This window comes from Ixodes scapularis, unplaced genomic scaffold, assembly GCF_016920785.2.
Source record: "Ixodes scapularis isolate PalLabHiFi unplaced genomic scaffold, ASM1692078v2 PGA_scaffold5__190_contigs__length_132052651, whole genome shotgun sequence".
In the NCBI taxonomy this organism is placed as follows: Eukaryota; Metazoa; Arthropoda; class Arachnida; order Ixodida; family Ixodidae; genus Ixodes; species Ixodes scapularis.
The window spans coordinates 122434777-122446736 of record NW_024609880.1 but is presented as its reverse complement, the minus strand read 5'-3'; the positions used below and the strand labels follow the sequence as shown (position 1 = coordinate 122446736).

The 11960-nt window shown below is 41.9% G+C and overlaps 1 protein-coding gene across 1 annotated transcript; it reads right to left on the bottom strand.

Annotated features, from left to right (window-relative positions):
- Positions 1 to 746: 746 nt before the first annotated feature.
- Positions 747 to 11692, bottom strand: LOC120836204. Its single transcript, XM_042293937.1, has 5 exons — positions 11549 to 11692; positions 10493 to 10665; positions 5912 to 5982; positions 3134 to 3337; positions 747 to 1009 (listed from the first exon to the last, which is right to left on the bottom strand). Exons 1-5 carry the CDS (start codon positions 11690 to 11692, stop codon positions 747 to 749), a joined length of 855 nt encoding a protein of 284 aa, XP_042149871.1.
- Between the last annotated feature and the right edge of the window lie 268 nt (positions 11693 to 11960).

Sequence of the window (11960 nt, the reverse complement as noted above, 5' to 3'; positions counted from 1 at the left end):
ACTTTTGAAGCAATATTTATTAAGTTACCTTTTATCTACCAGTGGCGTGCATTGACAGGTCGTGGTACGAGGCACTCCTTGTATGTAGCGCAGTCTTCACAGCGCAATGCAAGAGGAACAAGTTGTCTGACAAGGTTATAGCTAAACAGAAGTGTCAATCTACTGAGTATTAACATTTACGTGGAATGAAAATGGCCGACCATTTGACGCTGGGTTGACTTCTATAGGCGTAGTCTCAACTTAATCAGCGGCATGCTGGCTTCATAGAAGACAAGCAATGCTATCGCAATTCAATGTATTCTGTCGCCAAGCACCGCAGAAGCGCAGGCCCCTTTGTTTTATTTACAGCAACCATTTCCAAGTCACAAATGGCAATTGAAAAGCAAAAAATACTTTATTACTTTTATTATTCGACAAAACAGACACAAGGTCTACCTTGGGTACTCCTCGCTAAAGTTTGTTTTTTCAACACTAGTCCTCTTTTTTTTTTTCCCGCACTGCAGTGTGCAATATGTTTTCTGGAACTATCACACGGAATAAAGTCCTCCTGCTTTCTGCACTTGTCCGAAATCATACGCAGTGTTTAAATGACTGTCTTAGATACTGTACTGGTTCCCATTTACGGAGCAACAAAAGACAACGTTAAAGGACACGTGAAAGATGGTTTGAGCGCGATGTCCGATACAGAGACGGGAAGTGTATTTGTTGAAATTATTGTGCTAATTGCTTGCGTTTACGATAACGCCCTATGCGGCGTTATCTGTTTCATCTATCTTGTCGCAATATTCCTTGTCATAAATTCTGTATGCTGGATTTCCACAGTTGAGAAGAAATGCGTATCGACAGCTGGACGGAAGTTCCTTAAATAAGGAATCATACAAATATGTAGTTTTACTCGAACTGTCAAGCGCTTCTTTCTGTTCTTCATTTGTTTCGCTTCCTGCTCTTGTATTGGCTTGGGGAATGGTCATATTTTTTAACAAATCTTCTTTCAACCAGAATTCACAAGCTGGAAAAAAAAAAGAACGATATTTTGAGGCAATCGGTAAGACACGCATTTTAGTATATAACAGTTCACTTTGCATAAAACAGATGAAAAACAAGCGGTTTAAGGGCGAAAATATAAACGTAAGTTTGCCTCACTTGAAAAAATTCAATAAAGAAAAAAAGTAAGAGATTCCTTTTGAACTCTGCACAAAAGAAAATGCGATTCAAGTTTTACCAACCGAGTTTAATCGTTTAAATATGCTTTAAAATGTATGGTGTTGAGCACTTAAATATATTTTTCTGAGATTTTAAACTCTATGTTTATCAGTGCAGCTATCGCTGCGAGCTTATGCGATCTGTAATGCTGCACCATATCACCTCTCTCCTGGGTTTTAGGATCCAAACGAGTTTATTAAGGAGCACTTTCAATATTGGCCTGTCTATGAAAATTAAGACAAAGATTGAGCAAGGTGGCTGACGTCTTTTCCACAATCAACATGCAATAAGGGGTTTAACTTCGTCACTTGAAAAGGTTCTTCAAGTAGAGTGAAGATAATTAGCAAGATATGAAGTCAGGAAAACCAGTCTAATCTCTCATCCGTAGCCTTGTGTCTAGGTAGAAACAAAATACTAAAATCAGAATATACAATAGCACACACGACTTGACCGCTGGTCTCCTCTAGTAAAACTGTTTGCACCCTTGTATTAGGGGCGTTGCACTACATTCTTTTAATCGGGTGATTTAATTTTTATGCTCTGTATTTTAACTGAAGCTTCGAATATTAGCTGCAGTCGGGGTGGCACCAAATTCAGATCTCCAGGAATTATAACCCATGAAATCGGGACATGGAAATGTATTTGCATAATTAATAAACTATAATGTCCTCCGGCCTATTGCTACATTGATTGCGTACGTAATTTCTGCCTTTCATTTTTTTACTTGAGTGAAAAAAGCAAACAATAAGAGGAGTATCTTTTAATATTAACATCGGACGAACATGGTAGCTTCGCAAGCGTTAGGACTGCGATTCTTTGCCAGGTTCGCGGCTGAGTGGGAATCGTCCCCAGATCTATGCGATTTCAGCTCCCTACACTTGTTTCCGCTTCACCTGACTTGGTGAAATAATTGAGTATATTCACCAACCGTTGATATCACAAGGACCGCTCCAGACTGGCATGAGTATAAAAGGAGTGATATAAGTTCCCGCGTGGGGTCAGCATCATGGTAGTGTGAAAGCCTACCTGCCACGCCGACAACGACGCAGCCTTTAGACGTTAGCAAAGAGCCGCGCTTCAAGAGCCAGTCTGGCCACCGTAAACTGAAAACGCTTCTTTTTTTTTTTACGCCAGTCTGGAATTTGTGGGCACGCCTCAGCAAGGGTTGACTATCAGAGGATGTACCCACACAAGGAGCAAGATGGCGGCGCCCAAAGGCCGTACTTGTAAACGTCTACAGATCTTTCTAATAATCACCTTCTGCGCGCTGCCATCCTTGTCTACTGGGCTGTGAACCGCGTTCTGAGGATGTGCAGTTGCTTTCGTCAGCGGAATATCAGGCGGCGGACATGAGTCAACTGCCCAGTGATCTGGGTGACAGCTATAGAATGCTCTATCTTTTAGTTTGTGTAGAAGAGGGCTCTTGCTTCATTTGTATCTGTTCATTCTGAAGATGCCACTTGCACAGGTAGCAAGACATGCATCTTTTTGCTATAGCTCTGTTGTTTTAAGTCGGAGTAAACGTTTTAGACTTATCGCCTTCGCTTGGATGAATTCTCCCGGCCTTTGGGACATTTTTACAATCATTGAACGCTTAGTTGTCGGTTCCTGGACGCCACGTGGCTCGAAAAATATTTGAGTTGGTGTTTAGGGCGAAACGACTTTGAATATCTTGCTAAAATGTATGTTTGGACTACTCAATTCACTAGCATCTTGGTTTAAAACAGCGCGAAAAAACAACAAAGGGAAGACAACACAGATGACAGCGCGGTTTGTCTCGTCTTGACTTTGTCCTTGTTTTTGGTCGCACTGTTTTAGACCAAGATGTTCAATATCTTGTATATATTTAAATTTAATCACTTTATTTTGGCGCCTAGAGATTGTTATTTATAAGATGCTGCAGTAGGCCGAATGATTTCATTATACTCACATTCAGCAGCGCGCGTATTTTGTAGTGATCTCAATATATGACAAAAGGGATTGCTGAATATAACGTAGTTTTCTGAAAGTTTAGTAAAGGTTTTTCCCCAACATTCCGGATGATATATTTTGCAGCCTCTTTCTCCGCAGAAGAAGTTGAAATTGAGCTCGTAGCAGCTTCCATTTCGTGATGTGGCTGTAGGCTTTGACTGGCCTTGAAAAGAAAAATGGAAGATCATTTTTTTTAATTAAGTGGTACGTTGTGAGCTCGACACAATACACACGGATCGGGTTTGAGTTAGGAATTGGCGTGTAGCGTTAACGCCCAAAAATACAAAAAGCAAAATAATAAAAAAAAAAATGCCAGAAACAGCTGTAATTGCACTCAACAATAAACGCCGTCAGCAATTAGACAAAACAAGTAAAGAAGACAGAATATGAGTATGTAGCCACGGATAATAGAACCCATTTAAAAATGTCCACACCAATAGCTGCTGGGTCAACTACCTAAGTACGCCGCTGTTTGAGCACGTGCACTAAGCTCATCTTAAGGATCAGCGGTTGGCAAAAACTCGGATTAAATCCCACGCTTCGTGCCCGAAAAATGGCGACCGCCAGTGCTGCTGTGGTGAACTTTTGAAAATAGCGTATTGCGCTGATTATTTAAGGCTCTCGTATGATCCGACGTCGAGTGTAGCAAGCGCGGCGTAGCGCAGTGCACATAGATACTTATTGGTGGCAGACATCGAGTTCTGCTCGCCCGCCAATCACACGCGCGCGTTCTGTGCTACGCTGCGTTCGCTTCGCTCAACAATGGAGTATAACAGCACCTTTCGACTAAGGCCGTCGAAGGCCCACAATGTAGCCAGGTGAAGACGCCATTGAACTTTCTGGTTCGCGAATGCTGGTGGCGGAAGTCTTTCACGTTCAGGCCCCGAATTAAAATGAAAGGAAAAGGTTTCTTATATAGCTTTTGTGCGTAACTTTCTGTCCGTGTTGAATGGCGCAACTTCCTGTTTGTGCATCTTCTTCATACACAGGCGTTGGAAGTTGATACCACTGCAAGCAACTGCCACTCGTTTTTTTTCTGTCTCCCACATATTTCTAATAGCTTACCCCAGGTTTTAATATGATGCACTTTCTGTTTCCTATAACCTACACGAAAACTACGTAACAATTCAAATAATTACAAGAATTATTCAAGAAATAAACAGTAATCTATAATCCACTTACTCTTCAACTTACAGGGTAACACGAGATCGCGGTTTCAAAACATGCTCTCGCTGAACAAGCACCTACGTCAATCATGGTACGTCTGAAATTAAGGGAGGCGCGGCAGCTTGCCCGCGTTTGTCAAACGTTACTAATGCACTAGGCCTTGGTTTTGAATTGGGGGAGTTTTAAAGCAGTGGAGAGAAACCCAGCACAATACGTAAGTCTCGGGAGCACATTGAAAGATTGAAAGGAACTGTAATTAAAAACAAATGCCAGCACCGCGGTGCGCACATCAAGCGCTCACGAACGAAATATTTTCGACGGTTACAGGGATTGCTTTAATAGCTGACAGCCGCCATTGTATTGCTCTCAATTGCCGCGCTTCGACGTTTTTAGAAAAAAAAAAAAGCTTGCAAGTTTAGGCTAACAAAACCTGGCAAATTGTCACGTGACGCGGCCGCCTAAAGTTAAAAGGTAGAGGGGAAGACAAGAGTCGTGTAACGGGCGCCCCGCTGCGGCGAGACGCCGAAACACACTTGTCCCGAGCGATGGAATGTCCGCTCGTGCTTCTCGCGTCCCTCGGGCTACCGCTTCTTTTCCTTTCGGGTTCGAAAACCATGTTTCAGGTCCTCGCCGCTGTAAAAGCTGTGCGCTGAATACCAGACTCCCCGAGAAATGCTCTCTGCTTCAAATCTGCGAACGGGCACTCTATGGCTCCGCCATCGAAGTGTCAGGCTTTGTGAGTGTAGAGGAGGCTATGGTTTAGGTATTCTGAGAGCATTTAATTGCTTCAAGTTAATACGAGATAAGTGTCAAAGGTACATTAGACAGTGCCATTTTATCGATTGTGTATTATAAAACCTCGAATAAGAAATTCATATTATATACAAATACGATCTAAAAGAAAAAAAAGAAGGGGTAACTATTTCAAGGGATGTATAGAACTGAACATGCGCATATTTTGAAAAAGAAAACAAGAAAATATGTCGTAAAAATACGTTGAATAATTTCAATTTACTCGTACACATGAGGACCAAAATGTTGCAGAGCAAACCAGAATTATAGTTTGAATGTCAACATTTGGGTAATGTGAGGCACTTGCATATTATCAGCGACCTCGTATTCCTGGTAAGTTTACACTGGTTTATGTGTACCGTCAAATGTTGGATACAAAATAGCTTAGGGGCGTCGTTTTAAGCTAATATTAACCCCTGTGCGTCCACATAAGTTATTCAAACAAACATCACATGGTAGTAAACCACACCAAAGCCACAGCCGCACTCGGTACTCAAATATAAAAAAATAGATACTTGCACGCAGCTTTAGCATGAAACATGTGTGAAGGGTAAATAAATCAATGGAGATCACGTAAACATTTAAGAGCAGTTTTGTTAGTCGACAAATGTCCTGTTGACAACCTGGCTATTAATCTGTGCTTAATAAATTCATAAATAGTTGCTGCATTCATGGTGCGCTTCCCGGCGACAACTGTTTCGTGCACAAGGCTTGTCAGAAATCGTGCGGTGACGATGTAAGTGTTAATTATTACTGGAAGAAATTGTAAGGTACGTACCCAGTTGCATAGTATTTTCAATACTATAACCCTTTTGTTTTACAGCTTGAACGAATTGTGTTTTTGAATTCCTGTAGCAAAAAATGGGAAAAATCACTATGTGTACAAATCTTGTTCACACTTAAAGTCCGACGTAAAACCTCGATTTTCTGCAGGGAAGATAATCCTCTTAGCGCTCCCTTCTCCTAAGCTGTGGGTAGACCCAAGTTGGGGCGAGGTAGAAAGTTGAGAAGATATAGCAAAGGAGGAGGCGTGCGAAACCTAGTTAATATTCAACAGGCGTGCGATGTCTAGTTAATATTTAACAAACGAAGTTTGTTAAATATTAGTTAGTCATTATCTTTCACGCTTTTTTTAAGGCCCTAGTAACATAAGTTTTAGCCATTGTGCATTTAGCCTATCTCAAATTCATAAATGAGAAATATTAAGAGTAACCAAAAACTAAACGTAAAGTTATCATTTAGCAGTTTGCGTACCTTTAGATTAGCCAAAATTATTTCAACAATGTGGGACAGACTTCGCTCGTTCTCGGTACAAACACCTAGCTTGAAATTAAAAAAAAGAGATATATATTTAAACGTTTGCTCATTTTCAAATTACGTAAATTGAACCTATCAAAAGGGCTTAAATTTAATTCCGTCTGTGTTTCAAATACCGGCAAGGGAAAAAGAAAGGATTCTCAAGTTTAAGTTTTTTTTTATCTTTCCGTAGGTAAATTAAACTAAACCTGACAATAAAATCGTTCTTTATTATAAGAAAAAAATAACGCTGTGTTTTTAACGAAACAATACCATCCAAGGGAGAATCGGTGGCCGAGTGGCAATAAAAAAAAAAGAAAAAAAAAAGGATCGGTGGTTGAGGGTTTTAGCGCACACCAGCTCGAAGCATGTGGAGCGAAAGATCGCGCTGCAGGATGCAGTATCCTAGGTTCAATCCCCACCCCTGCCCGTTTTGATCTGGATGAGCATCGTACGGTCGTGCCGTCGTGTATCCCTGCTCCGTGGTGCACGTTAAAGACCCCAGGCTAGCGGTTGTACAGCACTGGCTACATTGCTCATCTACAGCAAGTGAGTCGTTGCAACTTTGAAATGGTTGACCAACTGCACGCGGTATAAATATCCACACAACCCCAATTCTTCTTCTTCAATACCGTATATGCTTGCTACTATGAATGTGGCAGGTATGCGAAAGCACTATATTTGAGAAAGGACAAATAAGACTGGTTTACATATAGTGATTATTTTGTGAGATCGTTCTTGTAAATTCTTGCCAACTCGTAGTGGGAGCCGACAACTTATGTCTGTTTTCACTTTCAGTAAATGGCCCTTTTTGTTTTCTTACACAGAATGGTGGGTGCCTTTTCCCCGTATTTTAATCTTGCCTTAGTGAAACTAATTTTCTTTGCTTGGTAGAAGAGCGTGTTGGTTTAAGTCATGGATGAAGAAAGAATAAAGCAATTAAAACAGGGACAGCACAACCAGATCCTTCATAAGATCTGGTTGTCCCTGTTTTAATTGTTTTATTCTTTCTTCATCCATGAAATTTTATTTTACTTTCTCTGCCGGATAATTATGGTCACATACATGCTTTCAGTACGTGCGGACTATACTCATTAAAAAGAGGGTGCAACGATTTTCGGGATTAGGTTTGAAGGTTAGATTAGAACACCAAACCCGTTTACTTTTTGCGGGCTGATTTTTATTAAATAAAAAATAAAACAAATCGAAGGTCGCCGTATTCCTCAACTCTCACCCCGTATTTTGAGTGACGTCACTTCTAGCACCACCTTGTCTCCCGTTCGGTTGGGAACCGAGCGCACCCTCTGCGATTGACCAATGCATCGCCGAAGGTTGCGGCGTGCGATCTACACAAAAGACTGCTCACCAAGGGGCTGACGCCGATTGTAGCAGCGGGTGGGGATTGGTTTTGTTGACTTATGTTTTATTCATATATTTATTCGTTACCCATATTTCGCCCAGGGGCATTATTGTAGAGGGTAACTTACATGTCAACACAACAAATACACAAATGGAGATCCAAAAAATATCGATGCATGATGACATCTGCTACAAGTTATACAATGCGCAATCACACCCCCCCCCCCCAAAAAAAAAAAAAAAAAAACAACAACATTTGAACATTAGGAGATAATGACTGTGTCCCGTCATTTGCTCCTAATGGCGGGACACCGTCACTCCCATATCTGCACACCCGACTACAGATCGGCAAATAATGCGTTGTTCTTTTTGTTTTTGGGTTTACACAGCGGAATCGCAATATTTCAAGGGAAGGGGCCGCGTTTTCTGTTGCCTGTGCGAAGTCAGACATCGACGTAATACAGCGAGCAATTGTGTTCCAAAATGCGTCGCTGGTACATCGGAACAATGGAGGAGCATGCCAATCGAAAGGCAACATTGCCTGAGGTCGGCGAGAAACAAAACACTTGTGCGCGTTTCGGGAGTAATCAAACGTTCGAGGTACGCAAGAAACAGACGAACTTCCACGTTGTATACTGCGATACAGAATCGAGACACATACTCACTGTGGTGTTACAATACAGTGACCAGTGTCATATACGTGTTGTGTTATTGAAGAGCATACGAAAATCGTATGTCGAAAATATGTAAATAAAATGAACCGTATTGTGCGATGAGACAATCGCTCAAGCCGCCCAAAAGACAAGATCCCTGACGGCCTCCTGCTTCAAAGTTTGAGTGTCATAATTACACTTTCAAGTGTGCTACTCCACCTCATCGCCTTGTCGTTTCGACGTTTCCTATTTGTTTTATGAGTGCACCGAACGGAATTGAAGGCAAGCAGAGCTTTTCTGAAAGCACATGCCGCCGTGTGGAACGCGGTACGGAAATTGCAGGGACTTGGCACGCCCTTGTAGTCCTGCAGAGGTTCTCTCACTGTTGTTGCGAAAGGCCCTCGGAGACGACCTTGCCGTTCCGTACCGACCGGCACAGGTGAACGCCCTAAAGCATCGTCGTCAGGTGGCTACGGTCAGCTGCGTCCGAGGAGAGAGCGAGAGGCGCCTTTGAGTCGCCAACGCACCTTGGTTAGTGGGGACGACGTGACCTTCTCCGAAGGATCATCGGGTTGACCCATGCCAGTGTCATCTGGTCGTCTTTGCCGTCCGGCCCCTCTTTGCTTCTCCTGCCTGACCTCGACGCACGGCGACACGACCGCCTTGGGACGCCCTCGACAAAGGAGGGAGTTTTACTCAATTTCCCCAGCTTACATCGCCCATGGGATTATTTCCTACCACGCGGAAGCCAGGACGCCTGCAATTATGGATGTCTTCGGCCTTCCTCGACTTCGATGGCACCATTGTCCGCCAACATTGACCGGCGACACGGCGGCCAAGGATGTCTGGCCCTTCCGTGCGTGTGTCGCGTATGGCAGTGCGTGGGAGAGGGAGATGGCGTGCCTGGACATTTCGAACAATCAACGATAGGGATTCCCTACTAAGGATGTGGGGACAAGTGAGGTTATAAAAGCAGCAGCAGACGGCTGCTAGCTTGTGCTCTCTTGACAGTGTTCTCCGCAGTGTTCTCGAATGTGTTCTTGAGATGCTGTAACCTGTCCATATGTATATCTAAAGAGTTATATTATACAAGAGACACCCCTCCTGCTCCCTGATCCTTCCCGAGTCCGGCCTCTACATGAGTTCCTGCCCTGGCTCGGCTCCCTGCCGTACCCAAGTCCCCGACCAACCTCGCTGTCCCAACACTGTTTGTCCCGCCACGTGTACATGCATGCAAGATTTCTTGTTTAAAAGCTTTAGAAACACAGTAACAACATTTGCGGGACTCAAAGGCCACGCTTGAATATGCCACGGGCCATTTTCTTCTCCTAATGGTCTCTAAAGAGGAAATAATCGAAAACAGGCCAATGTAATAAACTTACTAATAAATGATTTAGTACGATTCATTCATCTGGATACTCTTGATCCTTTTTTCGTTAGAGACAACGCAAGATGTTGAAAATGTGCCGAAGATCGTATTTGATACAGGTTTTGTTAAACCATATCTTGTCAGCCTTAGTTGGCTCAATTTTCGAAGCTTCCATACTGTTTTGTCCGGAGTTGCGAGAAAGCCTCATTTCTTTTTTTTTTTTTAAATTTTGTATAAGCGATGTTTGCTTCATGTTTCTTTAATTTGTCCACGTAAAATAAAGATTTACTTGTTCTCGCAGCCTGTGCATTATTGTTAAAATGTATTTTCGCTATGTAAATTCACAATGGCACACCCATATGGCCTCCGCACAAGTGCATATGCCGTACTCAGACGGTGTAACTATTCTCCTATATTATCGATCCCTATCTTTTTTATGAGAGGGCTTTTCGTACTTCTGTATGCATCCTATTTTTAAGCCTCAGTATATAGTTCGAAATAGTGTAATATACCAAATCATTGGCTAAAAAAGAAAGTAATTCAAGCACGCGATTGTGCTTCAGTGAAGCTCGTGGATACTTATCGGTTTTTGAAAAGGCAACTAACCCCTTCAATGGACTGGTTGGATATTTTAACTGAAACGTCTATCCTAGGGACATTGTGAATTAATGAACATACTTACGTTGTTTTAGATTTTGTGTCGTACCATTTTGATGTGTAATTGGCAATCTTCAATGTGTCATTGAGGTCACTTGAATGCACTTGGAAACATTTCTTATCTCTGTAAAGTGCACTGGTCCACGGCCCGGTACTATAAATGAGATAATAGCTCTGGTTCGCCGTAAACCTGATTGTCTGAAATATATACATATGAATGTTTCTTGTTATTGTTTTTACGTCAATTAAGCGCTGTCCTCAGGTATAGCTGGGTATGCATTGATAAAGCCATGATGTGAAGACGCTTCTACTCAAAGCTAAGCTAAACGTAAGAGGACTATCGAATAATATTTTTTTTTTTTTTTTGCGTTCATAATAAATTGGGATGAAGATCGTGAAAACGCAGACTCAACTTTCATCCACGCAGTCTACGAGTGAAAACACGTCATTGATTCTCGAGAAGAATAAAAGTGACAAATGTAGACTCGACGTAAACAAAATAGTAAAAAGGCCTTAACAACAATATTCGTGCTTGTAAAAGTAACATTAATAAATAAAAAATTTCCGAAGAAACGAACAAACAGGCAATATTGATATTACGTAACAAAAATGGCAGCTTTGAATTACCTTCATTCAGCCGGCTTTAATTATAGCCATCACGTTTTATTGTATTATCCTTTGAAATTTGTGCCACCTGAGAAACCAGTATATCAAGCCGCTGCCAATAAGATGAAACTACATTTTTTCCAAAGGTTAAAAACTTCTACGTATCCTCGAAGGCTCAGACTTCATCCAAATATAACGCAAGACGTTAGTGAAAAATAAAAATTAAGAACAAATTGTAACTTTAACAGTTCCTGTTACAACACTTTAAGGCAATCGTCATTTTTTTTACTACGCAATGAGGTTTGTTTTCAGCAGGGGCATTATTCGGGTACATGTATCCGCACGGTCATCCGGCTGCCATCTCTTTACTAATATAAAGAGGATCTCGACTGAAACAGCAATATCGGTTTATCAGCAGGCAGAAGGCTATAATATCGCTACAAAAATTGATATCCCTGGTAAAAATAAATCATACCTTCCAGGCATCCTGCATGGCGCCAAGCTTTTCTCTGTTCAGGTCAGGATTGTTGTCCGGCGGTTTCTTCCAACTATCAAACACTACGTCGGCGTATGCCACAGAAACGCTTAGACAGAACACCAAATGTTTCAGGGCCAGCATCGTTGACGACCTCTCAAACGCAGTGCCAATATGGGCAGACGTGTTCGCTTTATATAGTTTCCCCGATTACGTGATTCTTGAAAGAATCAATTTTTTTATTTTTGTGTTGTGAAAAAAACAAACAAAAAAACTCTCAACTTGTGTGTACTTACAAAAGCCACGCCCTCCCACCTTTTTTTCGGATTGGGTGGGTGTGTCTCTTCATTTTGTCAGGCAATGAATCCCCGGCTTGCAAGGATGTCCAATAATATCAGGGGTGGAAGCGCTG

Bases quoted from the DNA above. Each gene is read 5' to 3' on its own strand.
- LOC120836204 (XM_042293937.1), bottom strand. From the start codon at position 11,692: ATGCTGGCCCTGAAACATTTGGTGTTCTGTCTAAGCGTTTCTGTGGCA. The intron at 3,338-5,911 runs GTACGTACCTTA...TTTCTTTTCAAG, and splicing joins TGAAAATACTATGCAACTGG to GCCAGTCAAAGCCTACAGCC. The intron at 1,010-3,133 runs GTGAGTATAATG...TTTTTTTTCCAG, and splicing joins AAATACGCGCGCTGCTGAAT to CTTGTGAATTCTGGTTGAAA.